Below are 21,876 nucleotides of genomic sequence, written 5' to 3' on the forward strand. Positions count from 1 at the left end.
TTTTGCTAGCCTTCTTAACACTACTTGGTAAATACGTTTATCTGATTATATACAAGAATATACAGTAAGTATATACACTGTATAAATATTTTGATTGGTCAATTCTCCATAATATATTTATCTGTTTCATTTACTGTGAAACCTATAAGTGGCTAACTGAGGGAATTGAAAAGGTGGCCTCTTAAGAGAGGTTGCTGTATAATGGAGGTTTATTCCTTCAGTTGTTGGTTATAAGAGACCTTTTGAAAGGGTCTATAAGGCAGATGGTTGCATAATACAGGTAACCTTTAAGGCAGTACTTCGGTTTCATTTGTTTTTATATATCTATTTTTGTGGTTTGTAAAGTAAGAAAATATATTTTTGTAGGTACTTAAATTCGTGGATTTGCCTGTCAAAATTTCTATTTTGATGGGTATTTAAACTGTGAAGATGCTTACTAAATTGAAAGTCAGTAGTATCACTCTGTTGTTTGAACCCACCTCGTTTACAAACCAACTTCAATGACAAGACTTGACAATAAATATAGACTGAAAACAAGAATTAAAATTAATCTTCTGCTGCTGTTAGCCTGAGTTGGCATGGCTCGAAATTAAGGCTAATCCCTGGTTAGTAAAAAATCACGGATAAAGCCCGTCTGTCACTAAACAATAGGAGCAGTGAAAACTACCACTGCTCACTATCATAACAGTTAAGCGGTGTCCTTATTCCCTTTTAATGGTTCATTGATCTGTTTATTGCATTAACTGATTACATACCAACATCTACACTTGGTGAGGTACCAAAAATGCTCATGGTACAAATGGACAGGTGTTGATCTCTAGGAATGTTTCTGTAAGAAAATGTTGGTGGGGGGAGGGGGCATTTATCAAATGTGGCTATAACTCTTTCATTTATTTGAAAACAATATGACCACTTTAACCCTTTAGCTATGACTGCCGCATCTAAGCGTCACCTGTTAATATCTTCTGAACCCCACTGACGCATATATGCGGTGTCGATAAGCCTAGTTTACTACCCCAGTGTCGCTTATGTGCGTATAGTTCAGCAGTACACGAAACCCCAGTGGCGTATATATGCGGATGTGACTGCTATGTTAACTAAACATTGATTGGTTGAAAGTACAGAAGTTTACATATTTTTGATTATCATAACCAGTGAGAGGACTGTTTACTCAGCATTTTGATACAAGTGTGAAAGCTGAGAGGTTAAATTTAGACACACTGTCGGAGCTTTTCTGCACCTTACGAAACACGTGTAGTTGAGATAAACAAAGATGGATTCTGATTCAGATATGAGCAACTTTAAAGGGTTCAGTGCAAGCGATATTGAAGAGTTTAATGGATCATTCTTAGAAAATAGATCGGATATTGATATTAGTTCCGTTTCAACACCAGATGCAAGAGTGATCATAATTGGATGACTTGCACAATGGAGTTATGACCTTGCCTTGTTCAAGATCAATGATTATGATTCTCATGTTGGTTCAACAATCAAGCTTGGACTAAGCAGTAAGAACGATTTTTTCCTCAAGTTTTTTTCCTGAATGTCTGGTAGAAAAGCTTGTGAAAGAAACAAATGATGATGTCAAGAAAATTTGGGACCAAAAGCAAGACCTGAGGCTGAAATGGTATGAAATAAACACCATGGAGATGTGGGCATATTTTGGAATATACATCGTCATTTATGTGTGGATAATGACTGTTTTGAGAGGTACCACTCTCAACTTTGTAATATAAATTATAAATATATGAATAACAGACATTATACAAGGTAAGCTGTTTTTTATTTCACTGAAATCCAGCAAAAACTAATGAAATAATGAATATAAATGTAACCATGTTTTCATTGTCAGTTTCTGTAGTCAGCCTTGTTGATGCTCTAGTATTCAGCCTAGCAACCTGCCTCATTAGTCTCAGTAACTGATATGATAGCACTCAGCAGTAGTGAAACTGCACAACAGCTGTAGTAGCTAAAGGGTTACTTGCAAATGTTTTGTCTGATTAACTAGTTTAAACTGGAATCATTGTACTTTATGGCTCTGTAATGTACTTCAAATAGATAACAGCTGTACATGGATGTATTTCATAAAACTGCTTTGGAGTTGCACCCACCCCACCCATTTTTGAAAATAAAAATGACATAATGGAATGACACGATTTTTTTTGGGCTTCCAGTTGTAGCATAATGATATTTAGCAAAATTTTAAAAAAATAGAATGGGATTCCAACTGGGAAATCCCATACAGTCATGCAAATGAGCTAGAGTGATTTCCAGGAAATTGTAAATCACACAAACATACGATACAGACAGATGGATGAAAAATTCAGCATGGCATATACAACTGGGCAGAGACCATAAATTATTAACTGCAGGATGGATAAGGCAAAGCGTGACCACATATTTTCACTGTCTTAGAGTCGCTATGAGATGATTTGTGTACAACCTAACCTGCTCTAACTAAACATATAAAACAAATAAACCAGTCAGAACAATCATCTAAACACAATGAATGCTTTCTACCTTGGGAAGGAGAGACTTGTTTTCAAAGTCTCCCTGTCACTGAGTCTAATTGATACTTTTTTAGTTCACACCACCAGTTTATAAAAAGTAAATGACTAAGCCAATTGAGGTGAAAGACCACTGCATTGAGAAACCATCTGTCTTGAGAGACCAGATTATCATTTCACAAATTAATTGTTTGTATAATGTTTTTACCTGTTATGAGAGACCACCTTTCTTGAAAGACCAGGATTTTGTGTGTGGGTAGATGTGGCCTTTGACTGTAACTGGAAAGACAATCATTTAAAATAGATAAAAGCCACAAAGAACGTGATCATCATAATATTAAAATTGGTTTTGGGGGTGGGTAATATAGAGTTTTGATAACAGTTTCTTATATTTTGCAGCCTTGGACAGAATGCTTTCTCAAGAGCCTATATCAACTTCCAGAATTACGAGGACATCTTTCAGTTCCGAGACAGGTTTGATGGCTATGTATTTGTGGATGGCAAAGGTAGGCAAAATTGATGGGGCATACTGAACAAAAATATAATTATTTTTTATTTGCCTAATTTTTTTCTGACAGTATTGGATTGTTAGAACAAAATAGGGAAAATGTTTCCAACATGAAGTGTATCATTGATAATATTGCTGTTATTGTTGAATTGTTTTGGCCTCTTCATTTCCATTTTCCTCTGGATTTGTTTTGAAAATGATTTATTTATTTTTGAACCTTCTTCTTTTTGCTTTTCCTTTTCCAGTTCAGTGCTAATTAACACAGCTGCTATGATGAATTAATTTATGTACAGCAAAAAGTAGGAATTGAGACATAGCAGTCAATTTTCCAATAGTGGTGTTGTCATCATCAATAATTTCTTAGCTTTTGGTACAAAGTTTTTCATTTGTATACATGTACTAAAACAGTTAATGGATTCTCATTACAATTAGCACAACTCATCATGAAGCAAAAACAATTAATTTTACATTGTACTTGCATGCTATTTAACCTTGGGATCAAGGTCACAGTTATACACAAATATTTGTGTTGAAGTCTTAATTTCCTTCTATTTCCTAGTACTCTGTACAGATTTTCTTCATACTTGGGATGATTCATTTTGAAACTAAGATCATTCATTCTCTAAATATGCACTTCACCTTGGACTCAAGGTCAGTGATTGAAAACTTTCAGGATGGTTCTGGTTGAAGTTTTCTCATTTGCTTATATTTCCTAAACCCCTTAATGGACTATCTTCATATGTAGGTCAAATGAGTGTGAAGCTTAGGCACTTCATTTTTTGACTCACTGCTTTCCCCTTTGATCTTTTGCTCAAAATCGCATGAAGGTTTTTGTTTTTAAAAACATTATTTTGCTTTTATGTCCTCCACCCCTATATAGATTTTGTTTCATACATGGGATAAATTATTAAGAGGTTACAATAATTTATTCAGTGGCACACAAGCTTGCCCCATTGACCTTGAAGTCAAGGTCAGAGTCATAGAAATTAGCATTACGGTTTCGGTTAAAGGGTTTTCAATTTGCTTATACTTCCAAAACCTTTTGATGGAATTTCCTCATACCTTGCATGCATATTGATAACGCTAAGAGGATTCAGTCTGGAAGATGCTTGCTAAACCTTGCAACCATGTAGTTAGGGTTTTGTGTTGTGCAGCAATACTTGGATTGTGTGGTTGACATGCAGGCCCTTGGCCTTTGTTATCACTGACTGTAGTGTAACTTGTGTTTCATACTTTGAATTTGCTTTGTACATGGTTTCTGTGGTAAAAAATTACATTAGAATCCGTTTCAAAGTACAGTTACCCGTATTCATTAACAGACATACACTGTGCAGTGGCCAGTTTAATTCTTGTTGAAAGTTCATTTTGATGTCTTCTCATAAGCTTTAGTTGCCTATATTCATGGGCAATCATACACTGTTCACTGGCTAGTTTGATTCTTGGTGAAAGTTCAGTTGTGTGTCAACTCAAGTTTTTCTGTCTTTCCAAAGAGCGAGTGGAAGAGTAATGGAGAAGATGAAATTTGGTGCTGACATACAGTCCAGCACAGGTTTCAGACTTAAACATTTCCCTCATTATGTCTTTAGGTCATAACAAACCAGTGAGTTTACTAAGTTCACACTAATCCAAACTAGCTGAAAGCAACATTCAAATTGTCCAGTCCAGTTGCAAATGTAGCATGTCATTTTTTGCATCTCTCTCCCCATCATCACGACTGTGAAAACTATGGCTTTAGCAATGGAGGCCATTTGCAATACTCTGACTGGGTCTGAAAAGTTTTCCATTTAAGACACCTAATTCTGCTTCTTCCAGATTTGTCTTTCTGTTGCCAGAGAGAGCATATTGAGGTGGCCTGTAAATGTATGGATACAATTCAAGAAGGCTTCTTTTGATATATCAGATAACATGTTTTGTCTGAAATGATGCAAAAACTAATTAACTTCTGCTCTTTTGCTTGCAGGCACTGAGTACCCAGCCATTGTTGAATTTGCCCCCTTTCCGAAGGTTCCCAAAAAGAAAGCCAAGAAGAATGATGCCAAGAAAGGGACCCTTGAAAATGGTAATTAATACAAACTGTGTGTGAAACGAAATTTTTCATGTTGGACGTTATTATTAATATTTCAGTTGGTAAATTAAGCTGCCTCCTTTAGGTGGTACAGTGTCAGCCCCTTTGATGTTTGCTCGATTAGTTGGTAAATTGGACCACCTCCTCACCTTTCAACATAGACTTAGCTACATATATACTGCCTTCACTTATTAGAAGAATTTGTCTCATTTTCAATGTTGGTATTTAAGTTTGTCTCAAAAGATATACCCACATGGTTAGAGTTGGTAAAATCCATAATTATTTCTGTTTATGAAAAAAAAAGTTTTTGAACTTCATGAACAAAGATATTCTTCAGATATATTAGAAACTGTGTTTCATAAAAATCCATTTATAGTTTTGTTTCTGTTATAAAATTCCAAAGCCATTACAGATAAAAACATGAGTTAGAACATTTGATGAATGCATTAATGCCAGAGCACTGACTGTCAACTTGGTCATGCAGCTAAATACAGAGTCAGGTCTAAATTCATTTGTATATTTGTATAAATCATTGTGTTCATAAGCTCAGTAAGTACAATAGTTCAAGAACTGATCTTTGATCTGACTCCACAGTCAAATCAATTTCTCAAACTCCCTCACAAAAAAATAGCCACATGTTGGTCATCAGATCTGCACTGTTTTAATTCAGAACCAATTACATCTTGCAAGTTTTTTTAGTGGAAAAATCCCATGTCATTACTAGAAATGAAAAACCCCATGTCAGTACCAGAAATAAAAAAAACCATGTCATTACCAGAAAAACCCCATGTCATTACCAGAAATATAAAAAAACATGTAATTACCAGAAAACCCCCATGTCATTACCAGAAATCACTCAAGTACTGGTTAGATGTTTTAGATCACTATCGTGGATGTCAGCTTGGTGCCATTTTCATTCAGTGCCAGCTATATATGTGCATTTGAGTGAAAAACCCATGTTGATATGTATTGCAAGAAACGTTATGGTTCAAATGACTTATCCATTAAGGAAAATTTCATCATTTCTATGGGTTTTAATGACACATTATAAGCTTTATCAACATGTGGAAACAGAAGTTAGGTATTTTTCTGTAGACCACACTGAGGCAGCTGACTCTAGCTGGCATGTGTGGGTGTCAAATACACAACCCTTTGATTATGAGACTGACACTCTACCATCTCAACTACTACAGCTCCCATCCATTAAAGATAAATAGCTGGTAACAAAACATTTCACAGTGACCATTTTCCATTAAAGAGAAATAGCTGGTACAAACATTTCACAATGATCATTGTCCATTAAAGAGAATAGCTGTATATATAAAAAATCACAGTGATCAGTGTCTGTTAAAGAAAAATATCTGGTACAGAAATTTCAGTGACTGTTGTCCATTAAAGAGAAATAGCTGGTACAAAATTTTCACAGTGACCATTGTCCATTAAAGATAGCTGTAAAACAAATTGTACAGTGACCATTGTCCATAAAAAAAATAGCTGTAACAAAAATTTCACAATGGCCATTGTCCATTAAAGAGAAATAGCTGTAACAAAAATTTCACAGTGACCATTGTCCATTAAAGAGAAGTAGCTGTAACAAAAATTTCAGTGTCCATTAAAGAGAAATAGTTGGTACAAAAAATCACAATGACCATTTGTTTCCATTAAAGAATAAAAGCTTGATCAAAAATTTCACAAAGATCATTGCAGCAGTGTTTATTGGAGGTTATAACAGTTTTGCTTGGGACCAACTTGATATTGCAAGAAGTATTTAATTGATAATGAAAACCTCATATTGATTTGACATTGAATTGAGAAGGAAGACCTATAACAAAAGTTTCAGGATGGTGGCATATATTTTGTGAGATTAGATGAGCATCATTTTCATTTTGGACAGAAATGTTTCAGAAGAATCCTATTGTAAATACAGCCATCTGACAGAAATGTTTCAGAGGAAACCTATTGTAAATACAGCCATCTGACAGAAATGTTTCAGAGGAAACCTATTGTAAATAGAGCCATCTGACAAAAATGTTTCAGATGAAACCTATTGTAAATACAGCCATCTGACAGAAATGTTTCAGAGGAAACCTATGGTAAATACAGCCATCTGACAAATGTTTCAGAGGAAACCTATTGTAAATACAACCATCTGAAGGCATTTTCAAGATGATTTCATTTCCTTTGGTGTTTTAAGGCACAGAAAAGCATGTAGGTTATTTAATGCTGAAACACTTCAAGTGACTATTATGAATTTTACAGCATAACTCATACTTGGCAGGACATAACCAGGATGATGCCGATGTTCCGTTAATATGTACAGTACATTATGCTATTTGTGTGACAATGATTAGTTATAACTTTCTTCCACTTTTTCCAGATCCAGACTACAAGAAGTTTTTAGATTCTCTACAAAACCCAGAACATGAGGAAGTGGTACCAATAGAAGCCTACTTAGAAGAACTTGAAGCCAAGGAACGTGAACTAAAAGGTTAGATTTTTATAGTTTGACCTACAAAACTAATTTTCACAGGTCCCAGTAGTCTTGCAGTAGTGTAAGCCTTAAATTAAAAAACTATGCATGTAACTTCAAGAAATTTCATATTGTTGTAACAGTTTTGTATGGTATTTTATTTCTCTGACATCTTTTTATACAAAAACCCTAGACACTATGGACACTTTATTTGTTAAAGACACCTTATGCAGCAAACTGGATAAAAAGTATGCAGAATCAGACCTTGCTATGCATACTATACACATTTATTCAAGATGCAAAATTAAAAACAAATATACAGCAATAAATCAAATAATTTGCAATCACCTAGATTCACAGAAATACTTCATGGTGGCAGAGGTGTGAACTTTGACTTCGCGGCTAACATTCAGGTATTTTTTTGGTACAATCAATTTTTAAACTTGCTTGCAGTCAGTGATGTGTAGGGAAAATAACACAAACGTAATGTATATGAGTGATTTGAGTCCTACTCAGTTTATCATTCCTGTGAAGATGGGGGATATTATTGAGGGAATTCTCTTTATTCGTATAATATACAATTTTGGGCAGGATACAACTTTATCACCTGCAGCTCTTGTGGATAATGACACTGGAATTACTAGACTGCAATTGATCAGGGGAAACAACTTGTCCCATGATTATTGCCAATACAGAAGAGTTGTGTCCCTTAAGTGCGACCTGAACGATGACAACTTGAAGATTGGTGTCGTATCTGGAGGAAAATTATGTTTGCCTGACGAACACACATTAGTTTATCAGAGTGAGAGTTTCAGTCTAAGAAAGTGTGATAACCGAAGATAAATATATGCATTCAATGATCACACATACATTTATAGAATTGAATAGGTGTGATTTAAGGAGAGAATTATTCTCATCCAGTGGACACACAATTTGTGTTAGTAAAAGCATAGTATGTAAGGAGAAAATAGATTCATTCAATGACCACATCCAAATTAATATTAGTAGAAGCATGGTCAAAAAAGAGAAAATAGACTTGATCAATGACCACATACAAATTGATAAGAAAGAGGCGACATGTAAGAAAACATCACCAATGATCACCCAAAGTTGTATAACTGCAATGTATCCCGACATCAAGGCAAAATCCTCTGCATTTATACAACTGTGCGTTGCAAACAAATCTTCTATGAGGACAGGAACTAAATGTTGGATACATGAACATTTCAAACTAATAAAAATGGATCCTAGATGAAATTTAGAAGTATAGAAATTACTAATATCAGAATAATACAAGAAATTCAAGTTCTGCATTTAAATACTGAAATTACAGTATTAGCTATATGTTTTTAAAAAGGTGTTAACTGGTGAGATTGCTTATATGACGAAAATAATTCCAGAATAAAGACTATATAAATTACTGAACTAAATCTTAAATTAAAATAGACAACATTGCTTTGCTATATTGACTCTTAAACCTGACTGTTAGATGCTGCTGTTTGGGACTTTGGGCTTCTGTTTTTCTGTTGCCTAGTTACAGGCTACTGAGCTGAAGTATCCCATCCATTAAATTCCATCTGGTTAGAATTAAGCTGGAAAAGTGTTGAAAATTGGAAGACTGTTGGAAAAGTGTTCAGTATTGGATAACTTGGGAAAAAAATTGAAAACCTTACAGCTAAATAGCTATATTTGGTGTAATATCAGGGGAAAATACTTTATTTTAAATGTATCCCAAATTCATTGCTGAATTGAAGTTTGCTAACTCATATCACCATCTGTACTATGCTGGACCTGTTCTATGCATGCTCAGAACAATGGCAGAGACCTGCGAAGGATACATACAGTCATGGATCAAATCAAGCACCATGATTTCTATAAGAAGTGGTGATATCTGTTAAATACAATCTCCGGTACCCAAACATTATCTCCGCTATTGCTTCTAATCTGTAAAACTTCTTATGATGTAAAACTTGCAAACACATCCTTCAAATCGTCAGTAGGTCACATGTACATGTTACACAGATTGTGTATAATCAGCTCATAGTTCTGGTGACCCTTGTTAGTCTGAACTGTAAAAAGATATGTGCTGAAAAAATCAGACGTGTAATATAGTAATTGTGATGATCTGGTAGTGTTTGAGGAACTGTCATCAGTTATTACCATAAAGACTGGAAATATTCTTTCTATTAGAATTTATAGAAATGCCTCTTCTGTTATCATTTTTGTCAGTTTTATCAAAATCTGAGATAGTTAAATCTTGATTCATTGCATATTTCTATCTAATCTGACCAAAAGGTCAAGTGACCTTATCCATCCTATGGCATGCATAGTCTGCCTTTGTTGACAGTTGTTAGTTCAAACTTCTCAAACACTGTTATGCAGGTTAATATAATGCCAAAGAATGTCTAAGAAGTACCTTTCCCCTTTGGTGTTTATGCTAATTTATAATGTTACCTGCTTCACTTTGTTCTTATTGCAGCTGGCCATGGGTCCCCCAAGGTTACCACCCCTCTCATAGACTACATCAGGAAGAGAAAAGAGGAGAAAAGAGCTGCTTTTCAGGTAAGGCGGCAAGGGTTGATATTATCAAAAGGAAACAAAGTTTCTTGGGGGTTACAAATGAGGATGGTCATGGTATGCACATTGTTGGAGTGTATGTAAATTTAATGGCATTTTCTTCTACTAGTTTGTGTTATTGTCAGTTAAAATAGGTGGTTTGATGGGCATATTTAAGAAATTTAAAAGACTTTTAAGCAAATATATACGGTTTGTATGGTGGCATTTCGCCAAACATATACTATTGCTGTATGAATCTGGGTAGCATGAAACATACTTTTAAGCTCTACATTGACACAGAATGAACCTACCATGGTCCTGTGTATTTGCTCAGTGTCAGTGGGTAAATTGCTTTGGATGCTGGGATACTTTAGACACTGGTTTGTGTTGCAGTTCAGAATAAATGTATATGGTTACTATAAATGCAGTGAGTCAGATATAGCATCATTATCAATATTTAGGGAAAGTAAGGGGGCGCAGATAACTATATCATAAATTCTGCTTGCAAAGAAATGTATGTAACTTGTTTTGTAGAGAAAAGGGCATATCCAAATCAGTAATGCAGACCTTGAAATGCGGGCCTGAGATAGTTTCTTTTCTTCCAAATATTGTGAATGAATAAAGGCAATTTAATATATTCAGTTAAAACTTTATCTGCCGGTCTTTCAGGCCATTTATGATTTGAGTCAGATATTCAAAATCCCCATTGTAACGAAAAAGTACAATCACTTTTCGGACAGAATAAAACTAATATTTGTAACATGGATATCTGCTGTTTTAAATCAGTTCTCACAGCATGGCTCCAGAAAGAAGTAACCATGAAATCATAATGTCATAGATAAGACTTGTCACCAAAGTGTATGACAATTTCGTCAAACTCGGGGGTAGATTCTGTAGAAAATGATATGGTTGTGACATCTGCTTCTTTTTAAGTAATACAAATGGAAAATGTTTTATATAGTTTTAATTAATACAATAACATGAAAGAAAATGATAAAGTGAAGGAAAAAATATAAGGTTTTGAGGAAAACTTTTCTCGAAATTAAAACCAGCCATAGATTACCCATGCAGACTTTATGCTATAATGAGAAGAAACATAAATTCAACATACACTTTTCTTTGAGTGTTAGATATAAGAAGCCTATGATCTTCAACCTGACCAAATTTAATGAATGTTTAAATGCACAAGCAGCTATGTTTTAATTAATAACTAGTGACCGGGCAATTTTTCCTGTACTTTTCTATATAATTACCCTTTTTAGGAATATATATTCAACCATGAGTAGAGCAAGCAAACGTGCACCAACCTGTACATTTTTTTAATTGACAATGGATTGTTGGGATAGTTATGTAGAAATGTTCAGTGTTTTGGCATTTTTTGTTTTGTTTCCATTAGCTTTTTTTGTTGTTGTGGGGTTTAACGCCATTTTTCAGCACACGATAGGCTATACATGGCGGCCAGTATTAATGGTGGAGGAAGAACCCGGGAAAACCCCGGAAAGAACCACCGACCCATGAGAAGCTACTGGCAAACTTTCTCACATACCCACATTGGCTGAATCCGAGACTAGAACCGGCACAGAGAGAGGTGAGATGGCAGTGATCCGTAACAGAGAGCGCTTTAGACCACTCGGCCACTCGGTGCCCCGTTTCCATTAGCAATTGGTACAGTAAACACTCTCTATAATAAACACTGCTTTTACAGATTTCTTGCTATAACAAACATCCACATTGGACCTCAGGTATGCTTGTAGAAAATATGTTGCTGATACGAATTCCTCATTTATAAAGTTTCATGACACTAATTGAGCCAGTTAACTGTTATTGCCCCCAGTTGTTGACCCTAAGGAACTAATATTCTTACCTCTGATGTTTTCAGTGGAGATTTGCTTACCACTAGAAAATTTCACTTGCGTTTGCATTCATTGAAAAGTAGCATTATAGTCTAAACAAAAAAATGAAATGCTTATCTCATTCAGCCTCTTGGCTTTAGCTTGGGCTGACAGAGCAAACAGGTGTGACAAGATCAGTTCTAGAACTGTTACATGCACTAAATATTCCAGTCATTTCATTCTAATGCAGCTATTTCCTGCAAATGCAATATATGCTGATGATTTTATATTTTTTGTCCAAGGTCATTGTGTATTTTAAAAGTGACAAAGTCATATCGCATCTGACTTCATAATTAATACACTGGATTTCATCAAGAATGTAGAAAAATTATATGATGAACTCAATAAGTCAAGTGATGCCTATAGCAAGTGATTCCTATGGATCCTAGATCATTTGTTGTAAGAATGGATGACTGCATCACTTTTTTTCAGCAGTAATGGCAGTCATAGGGTCATTGTTTAAGTCATATGTGTAAATTTTTTGAGAGTCAAATACTTTGACAATAGAGCACATTCCATAGAACTATTGTTTCATAAATATACACAGTTTTGATCTTTTTAATTCTGATACCTTAAAATCAGATTCCTGTTGTGGCTGTTGCATCAAGAAGATCTAGTTTTACCCTAATAATTTTTATCTCTCTTTAGAAAGCAAAAGAAGAAAGGAAGAAGCGAGAACAAGAAAGACGTAGACTTAAGGAGGAAGACAGAAGAAGAAGGAGGGAAAAAGAAAGAGAAAGAGATATCCAGAGACAAAGAGAGAAAGAAAAACAAAGGGAAAAAGAGAAGGAAAAGGAAAAATCAGATAAAGAAACTGATGAACAAAGGAAAGATGACAGTTTAAAAGTGACGGTAATGCATTGATAGCTTTAGGTGCAAAAAAATTAATATAGAAAGCAATTGTTTGTAATGCTCTTCCATTCAAGGTCTAGATATGTTTAACAATGCTTTTAAAATGAAAGATCTTTAATTTTGCTATCATAACTTACTTTGAATTCATTATTTAATTGTTTACCAGTATTTTGAGGATTTCACAGTTGCTGCAAACAAAGATATTTTTAAGCCAAATAAACTTCGATCAATCTGTAAAGACAAATGATACCCTGTACACTATGCATAGCTGCCAACTGTCCCGTTTTTTCCGTATTTGTCCTGTTTTTTGGACCTGAATACAGTTGTGCGCTTTTTTTGCAAAAAATAGTTTTTTATTTAAAAAAAATTATATAAAACAATTCCTTGCAATTTTCAGTTTAAAACGGGCACTCTGTTCTATTCTGATAGAAATGTATCGCATGTATATAGCAATACACTTCTACAGTATGATTGGTTCATTCGAAATCGAGACTACAAGGCCTGTCTTTATCCACCATATTGGATTTCGCAAACAGTTACCGCTGTCACTGTATCTCATCTTCATAATATTCAACTTCTAATCATGTTGAATAGGAAAGCAGAATATTCAGAATTTTCTCCAGGAAAGACAAGAAAACAGAACTGGAAGGACAATTGTGCCATCTTGTTTGGATTTGTGAAACTATCTAGTAAAGGAGAAAACTCTACTTTTTGCAAATTGTGTAATGTGATTTTGCTATTGGGCATGGAGGTGCCCATGAAATAAAGAGCACGAAAAAGCTAAAAAACATCAGCTTGCTGCATCATCATACACAACTCAGCCTGAACTTACGATGTATATAAATACCAGAGAGAACCTTGATGTAATTCGATCGGAATTCGGTTAATTCAGTTTCTTTTGGAAATTAACCTTCCTTCTTCAGTTACTAGTGTTGCTCGCAATTTATTTTGCACACGTTTTCCAGACAGTAAAATTGCAATGGATTACTCGTATGCTAGAAAAAAAACAGTTCAGTAAGAAAATCACACAGAATTGAGATCATCAATGAAAGTTGATACATTCAAATTGATAATGATTGGGGAAAAAATAAGGTGTGGAAAAGGCTACTATAAACAGTCTGTGTCTGAGTGTACTCATGCACCTTCTGAATGGGCATCCGAATGGAATATGGTACAACATATGCATATTTGACATTAAATAATTATGTAAAGCACTGTCCTACTTTACTGATGGTTGTATATGTTGTAAATAGTTACATATGCATTAAAATTGTAAAAATCAGTATTTGTTCCTGAAAATTAGTATTATTGTCACAAACAGTCAGTATTTTTTTATTCGGGGGTTGGCAGCTATGCACTATGATCCATTTATAAAGACAAATAATAGACTGTACACAATGATCCATCTATAAAGACAAATGATAACCTATACACAATGGTCCATCTAAAATGACAAACAATACCCTTTACACAATGATCCATCTATAAAAACATAATTACTGTTCACAATGATCCATCTATAAAGACAAATGATTCCCTGTAAACAATGATCCATTTATAAAGATAAATAATACCCTGTACACAATGATCCATCTGTAAGAACAAATGATACCTTTCACACAATGATCTATATATAAAGACAAATAATTACTATACACAATGATCCATCTACAAAGACAAATAATTACTGTACACAATGATCCATCTATAAAGACAAATAATTACTGTACACAATGATCCATCTACAAAGACAAATAATTACTGTACACAATGATCCATCTATAAAGACAAATAATTACATGTCCCCAGTGATCAATCTATACAGACAAATAATTACTGTTCACAGTGATTCATCTAAAAAGACAAATGATACCCTGCAAACAATTATTCATTTATATTGGCAAATGATACCCTGTACTGTATACAATGATTGATCAATAAAGACAAATAACACCCAGTACACAATGGTCCATCTATAAAGACAAATGATATCCCATACTGTACACAATGATCCATCTATAAAGGCAAATGATACCCCATACTGTACACAATGATCTGTCTATAAAGACAAATGATACCCACCCACCCATACTGTAACAGTGATCCATCTCTAAAGACAAATAATACCCAGCACACGGTGATCCATCTATAATGACAAGTAATGCCCTGTACACAATGATCCATCTATAAAGAGAAATTATCCCCCATACACAATGATCCAGCTATAAAGACAAATGATACCCCATACTGTACACATTGATCCATCTATAAAGACAAATTTTACCACATACTGTACACAATGATCCATCTATAATGACAAATAATACCACATACTGTACACAATGATCCATCTATAATGACAAATGATACCCTGCACACAATGATCCATCTTTAAAGACAAATCATGCCACATAAACAAAGATCCATCTATGAAGGCAAATGATACCATGTACTGTACACAATGATCCATCTATAAAGAGAAATGATACCCTGTACTGTACACAATGATCCATCTGTAAAGAAAAATGATACCCCTTACACAACAATCCATCTGTAAAGAGAAATGATACCCTGTACACAGTGATCCATCTATAAAGACAAATAATACCATGTACTGTACACAGTGATCCATCTATGAAGACAAATGATACCCCATACTGTACACAATCGATAATGACAAATAATACCCTGTACATGGTAATCCATCTATAACGATAAAAAATACCCTGTACACAATGATCCATCTATAAAGACAAATGAAACTCCATACACAATGATCCATCTGTAAAGACAAATGGTACACCGTACACAATGATCCATCTATAAAGACAAATGATACCCTGTGCAGTACACAGTGATCCATCTTTAAAGACCAATGATACCCCATACTGTACACAATGATGTGTCTGTAAAAACAAATGCTCCATTTATAAAGACAAATATTACCTCATTCTGTACACAATGATCCATTTCTAGACCAAATTATACCCCATACTGTACACAATGATCCATTTATAATCAAATGATAACCCATGCTGTACACAATGATCCATTTATAAAGACAAATAATACCCCATACTGTACACAATGATCAGTTTATAAAGACAAATAATACCCCATACTGTACACAATGATCTGTTAATAAAGACAAATAATACTCCATACTGTACACAGTGATCCATCTATAAAGACAAATAATACTCCATACTGTACACAATAATCATACCCCATATTGTACACAATGATCCATTTATAAAGACAAATTATGCCCCATACTGTACACAATGATCCATTTATAAAGACAAATAATACTCCATACTGTACACAGTAATCCATCTATAAAGACAAATAATACTCATACTGTACACAGTGATCCATTTATAATCGAATGATACCCCATATTGTACACAATGATCCATTTATAAAGACAAATAATACTCCATACTGTACACAGTGATCCATTTATAAAGACAAATTATGTCCCATACTGTACACAATGATCCATCTATAAAGACAAATAATACTCCATACTGTACACAGTGATCCATCTATAAAGACAAATGATACCCTGTACACAATGATCCATTATATAGAGAAATAATACCCCATACTAATCCATAAATTCAAGTACCAATAAAAATGTCACCATGAAAAATGATAATTCAAAAATAAAATAATTTACAGTAAATAATCTATTTTAAGAATGATGCAGAATAAAATTCATATGAACTACAATCCTGCACTAATTTTTTCATTATTGGATTGAAATTTGTCATTATTGAAGTCAGGTAAAGCCCTAATTTTAAATTCTCTGTTTAAATGTATTGATAAACTCTGGCATATGTAAAATTGAAAGATTTTTATTGCAGTTAAAATTTCTGTTACATTTATAGTCTTGTAGCTGTTATACATTACAGTAATTAATTTAAATATAAATGTAAAGCTCTGAAGGTTTTATATATTCACTAAAATGATTATTAAGTGATTCTGTGTTGGTCAGGGTCAGTGATTAACTCATCAGCATGTATTATGCTTCTGTGGTAGACGGTACAGTTTAATATTAAGGTGATAAAAAATGATAAGGGGATCTAAACCAGTGAAGTTTTTGTGCAGATTACATTAGGCTGTCACATAAATATGTGATTTTATTTTATGTCTTGTCACCTTTGTTCAAGAATTCCATGCATGGGTCAAAAATTCATCTGCCCAGCTCTAAATAGGGAGTGACATCTTCCAGTGGTCAAGTGATTTTTCAGATCACTCACCCAATTGAGCAAGCACTGACTCAGGGCTGACAAGTATATCTCACTAATCTAGAGGATGTTCTGTCAATTATACTGCAGATTTTATTCATTAAAAGTTCATACATTCTACTAGAAGTTTCTATTTATTTTAATCGATCTCATAAAAATGCTTTGCACTCATTCTTCATTACTAATAAAAACTTACCAGAGGGAGTGCAGACTGATCTACTGGTAATTATTTGCAACTGTTCTTAAGAGGATTATAGAACAAGTTCCAGATAACATCATTGAACGTAATCCAATTTAGGTCATTAACGTTGTGAATTTTAATAATTGGTTGAATAAGAGATTATTCTAGGTTAGAAAAAATGTATAGTACATACCTGACTGGGTGAACAGAAGCTTTGAGATTTTCAACCCTAGTATTGGGATGCAAAATACAGATGCAGTTAGATTTGTGAAAACTTTAAGTGCCATACACCAAAATATTTTGTTTGAACACTTCTTTGTTTAGAGTTTTTGAGGTCACTTCCTTTATGCTTGAACTGAGTAAATCATTTGAGTGATTCCACGTGTTGGAGTGACTGATGTCCAATTTATGGAAATTTTACCATATTTGCTGGCCCATCATCAGAATTTTTAAAAAAATGTATACATTTAAATAATTTATCTAATACAAATTAATTAACCTGTTCCAGCTGTTGAAGAAGTCAGAGAAAGAGAAGGAACAAGAGAAGGAAGAAGAGGATAGAGATGGGAACAGCAATACCGTTAGCAAAGACCAGCCTGCAGAAAAGCCATCAGTAGACAAAGAGAAGACCAAGGAATTAGAAGCATTAAAATCAGCCAGAGACAGAGATGATCGAGCTAAACTCCGATTCTCGAAAGAAAATCGGGAGCGAGAACGAGAAAGACGGGAAGAAAAACAAGCGCAAGAGAGGAAAGCTGAGCGGTCAAAATCTGGTAAGGAAAGACAAGCTGATAGGCCAAAGTCTTCAAGAGATGAGAGGGATCGTGAACGATATGGTGGGAGGGATGATCGAGGGAAGTTGGTACATGATGACAGAAGGTCTGAGAGATCAAATAGACAGCGATCTTATAGAGATGAGAGGCCAGGTGATCGCCATCGATCAGCTAGAGAAAGAGACAGGGATTCTAACAGGTCAGGTCACTGAAGATTGCATTGCACAATGATTAATTTATTCACACCAAATTTTAGTTAGCCAGATTAAACCAGACATTTAGCCAGATGTCTTGCATGGCTCCATGAGTTCTCAAGCCAAATGAGAATCTGATGAAAATATTAGTTTTATCTTGTGCACCAGAACAAGGCTTTCCAAGACTTTAAAAAAGTGATGAGATGATGGCGATATAAGATGTCCCATTAAACTAATGAGATGACATAGTAATTTACAGTTTCATTGCCAGATTGAGACATGTTTCCAGCATTGGTGTCTGTTTAAAGAATAATGTTGAATTATATCTTTTTAAGTCTAAAGCATCATGTTTGCTTGAATTATTGCAGAAAGTCTCTCCAGATAAGTTTTCATATAGCAAGAAATCTCCTTTTCTTTTCAGATATGCAAAGCTTGATGGAACTACCTTCTATCATTAAAAGCTACAAGTAGGCATTTTATCAAATTCTCATTCAGATCTCAGAACCACGTGAGACTGTAATGAGATTAAACAACACAGTCAGTTCTCTTTTATTCATGATAGTATAATTTTTGGGTGGATTTCATGGTTTCTACAAACCATGAATTATGATTGCCAGTGTTAAATATCTTTGTTAAAAATGACATTTCCATCAAGGACACATCCACAAATGTAAATACCAACAAAATTATTTTTCATTGCAAAACCACAAAAAAATTATAACCAAAAAAATGATTGAATGCATCTATTGTAACTGAAAAAAGACAGTGTTCCTGAAGAAATCCATATTTTGCTTTGTGAAAAAATGTTGCATGCTACAAAAAAATTTAAATTCAAAGTGGGAGGTTTACGATTCCTTGTAAATGTTTTGTCGTGTGAGGTTTTCAGAAACCCAAGAAGACAATATTTCTTATATCACTTGCTGCCAATATTAGTATGCCATGTCACATGACATTCTTAGCTGTCAATATATACATGTTTTAACCATTGTTATACATAATGCAGGAACATATCATTAACATGCCATGCCACATGACACTCTTGACTGTCAATATATACATGTTTTAACCGTTGTTATACATAATGCAGGAACATAGCATTAGTATGACATGTCACATGACACTCTTGATTCAATATATATACTAGTTTTAACCATTTGTATGCATAATCCAGAAACATAGCATTAGTATGCCATTTCACATGACATTCTTAACTGTAAATATACACGTGTTTTAACCATTGTTATACATAATGCAGGAACATATCATTAGTATGCCATGTCACATGATACTCTTGACTGTCAATATGTACATGTTTTAACCATTGTTATACATAATGCAGGAACATAGCATTAGTATGACATGTCACATGACACTCTTGACTGTCAATATATTCATTTTTAACCATTTTTATACATAATGCTGGTATGTGGCAATTCATATACATGGAGATGAGCCCCAGTAAAATAGGAGCATTCACTTGTCTTTTGTACATGTAAAGTAAACCTAAAGTATATTATGGATTTTCTTGGAACTTATGCTGATATTTATGAAACACATCAAATGATTTATATGCACATTGCTGAAGATCAAAAATATAAATTTACATTGTTTTTATATGAAATAAGCCTAAATTTGTCATATGGGAAGAATTTTAATCTGTTAACCACAAAAAGTGAAGTGGAATGAGTGAAGTTTATTTGAATGCCATGGACATAATCTCTTTGTCATTTCTAACATCATATTGATGTGTGAGGGCTTGTGATTTGATATTACATATTGTGTACGCTCATATGCAAGTTGGATTCAACTGGAAGCAACATGGACCGTGATCTGCCATAACATAATGTGTCAGCAGATCAAGGTCCATGCTATTTGTTCCACTGATTAGTCCTAACAGACTGCAAAGACCAAGATCTATGCCTTATGCAAGAGGAGATCTTGGTTTGTGCTGCTTGCAGTTGGATCTGGTTTGTGTTTGAGTATATGCGGAACATTTATTTTAAACAGTATAAGAATGGTTGTTAAATGTTACTTTGATGCAAGAAGAGAGTTATTTATTTTGAAAATAGTTCTTAACCCATTACCTCGTAGAGTGTATGGCTTTGTAGCCAGTTGATCAACATGTAGCAAAGAAACACAGTGCAGTGTGTTATAAATAGAAAACCTGTCTCCTACTTGACTCCATACACTTAGGCCTGCTAACTATTACAACAGTGTAGTACATGTTACGTTTAACATCAGTTTTAACCATTTTACATTTTTGGTATATATCTACTACCTATAGAAAGATTTAAGAGTAAAATCTGATGGTTATAGCTGTATAATAATTTTTCATGGAGGAATTTTTTATGTGCTTTAAATTCTTTGGAGAACTTGTTCACCATAAAGTCCGATTTTGTGATAGATTGTGACCAACCATAGCTGACATTTCTCATACGCAAAATTTACAAGTTCTTTGTCTGTGTCTACATCACTAAATTATCAGAATTTGATAATTGATAAAAACTAATTGTCGCTTACATCACTATCAGAGCCTTTACCTAAGTTATTGAAACTTTCAATCAGCAACCTCCATTTTGGAGAGTGGAGAATACAGCCTGGTTACTTTAATTAGCAGATTACAACTAGAGCTTAAACAGTGACCATGTGATTTGCTGTAATGGTCATTCACATCAATGAATGTAGTATTTAATAGGAGGTTTTTCCCAAGGGTGGTGCTATGAAAGGTGCTTCCATGAGAATGATGTAGAGGCATCAAAACACACTTCCATGCAAATCTGGTAGAGGTGTCTAAAGGCACTTCCATGAGAATGGAGTAGAGGCATTCAAAGGTGCTTACATGCGGTAAAGGTTAACAGTTGATTATGATAAATACTTAAATGTAAAGATATGATTTGAAAATAGTTCTCTTAAAGAGTTTTATAGTTCCTTGTCATCATGGAGGGCTCAGGTGGCAGTTATTTAAGGCATTTACTCCTACAAATCACTGACTTCTCACCTGCATGGGTTTCGAGCCTTGGCTCTGCTATCATTGGTATAGGAGAAAGCTTTGCAATAGCTTCCACCAAATATACGACCGCCATGCATAGCCTTTCATGTGCAGAAAAATTGCATTAAACTCATTACAACCAGAAACCAATGCTTGTTGTATAATTTGTTCCAAATATTTTAGGGATAACCGACAAAAGTCTGCCTCCAGCAGCTCTGGTAGAGATGACTGGAAAGGAGATGACAAGATGGGACGTGATCAGTCTGGAAAGTAAGTTATAATTCTCATATATAAACACCTACATTTGCCTTTCTCTTTGCCACAGCTGCCAAAGAAGAGGTTACAGTTTCAAAACTCATGGCGGCATCCCAATTATGTTATTTTTATTTTTATGTTCAAACTTTTTTCAACTGTCTCATCCAAATTGTTTTTATTCTTTTTTTAAATTTTTATCAGTAAACTTTCTTTTATCACTCCCATCCTAGTACAGGCAATAGCTTATATATATATATATATATATATATATATATATATATATATATATATATATATATAGAGGTTATTATACTGTGATCTGTGCAGTGTTGATTTTTATTGAATGAGTCAGTGTTGTGTTGGAAAACCTGTATTAGACTG

At 34.2% G+C, this 21,876-nt stretch overlaps 1 protein-coding gene across 2 annotated transcripts in view; it reads left to right on the forward strand.

Moving 5' to 3' along the window:
* LOC149799407 (uncharacterized) overlaps window positions 1–21,876 on the forward strand; it is a 61,239-nt gene that overhangs the window by 24,556 nt on the left and 14,807 nt on the right. For both annotated transcript variants that reach the window (XM_089958748.1, XM_089958749.1), the window contains exons 3-9: window positions 2,907–3,013; window positions 4,976–5,074; window positions 7,458–7,568; window positions 10,030–10,112; window positions 12,647–12,850; window positions 17,793–18,256; window positions 21,424–21,510. In XM_089958748.1, the coding sequence (XP_089814874.1) occupies window positions 2,907–3,013; window positions 4,976–5,074; window positions 7,458–7,568; window positions 10,030–10,112; window positions 12,647–12,850; window positions 17,793–18,256; window positions 21,424–21,510 (1,155 nt within the window). The remainder of the gene's footprint in view (window positions 1–2,906; window positions 3,014–4,975; window positions 5,075–7,457; window positions 7,569–10,029; window positions 10,113–12,646; window positions 12,851–17,792; window positions 18,257–21,423; window positions 21,511–21,876) is intronic.

The sequence above is a fragment of the Sinohyriopsis cumingii genome, chromosome 5 (assembly GCF_028554795.1).
Source record: "Sinohyriopsis cumingii isolate HCF-2022 chromosome 5, ASM2855479v2, whole genome shotgun sequence".
NCBI lineage: Eukaryota > Metazoa > Mollusca > Bivalvia > Unionida > Unionidae > Sinohyriopsis > Sinohyriopsis cumingii.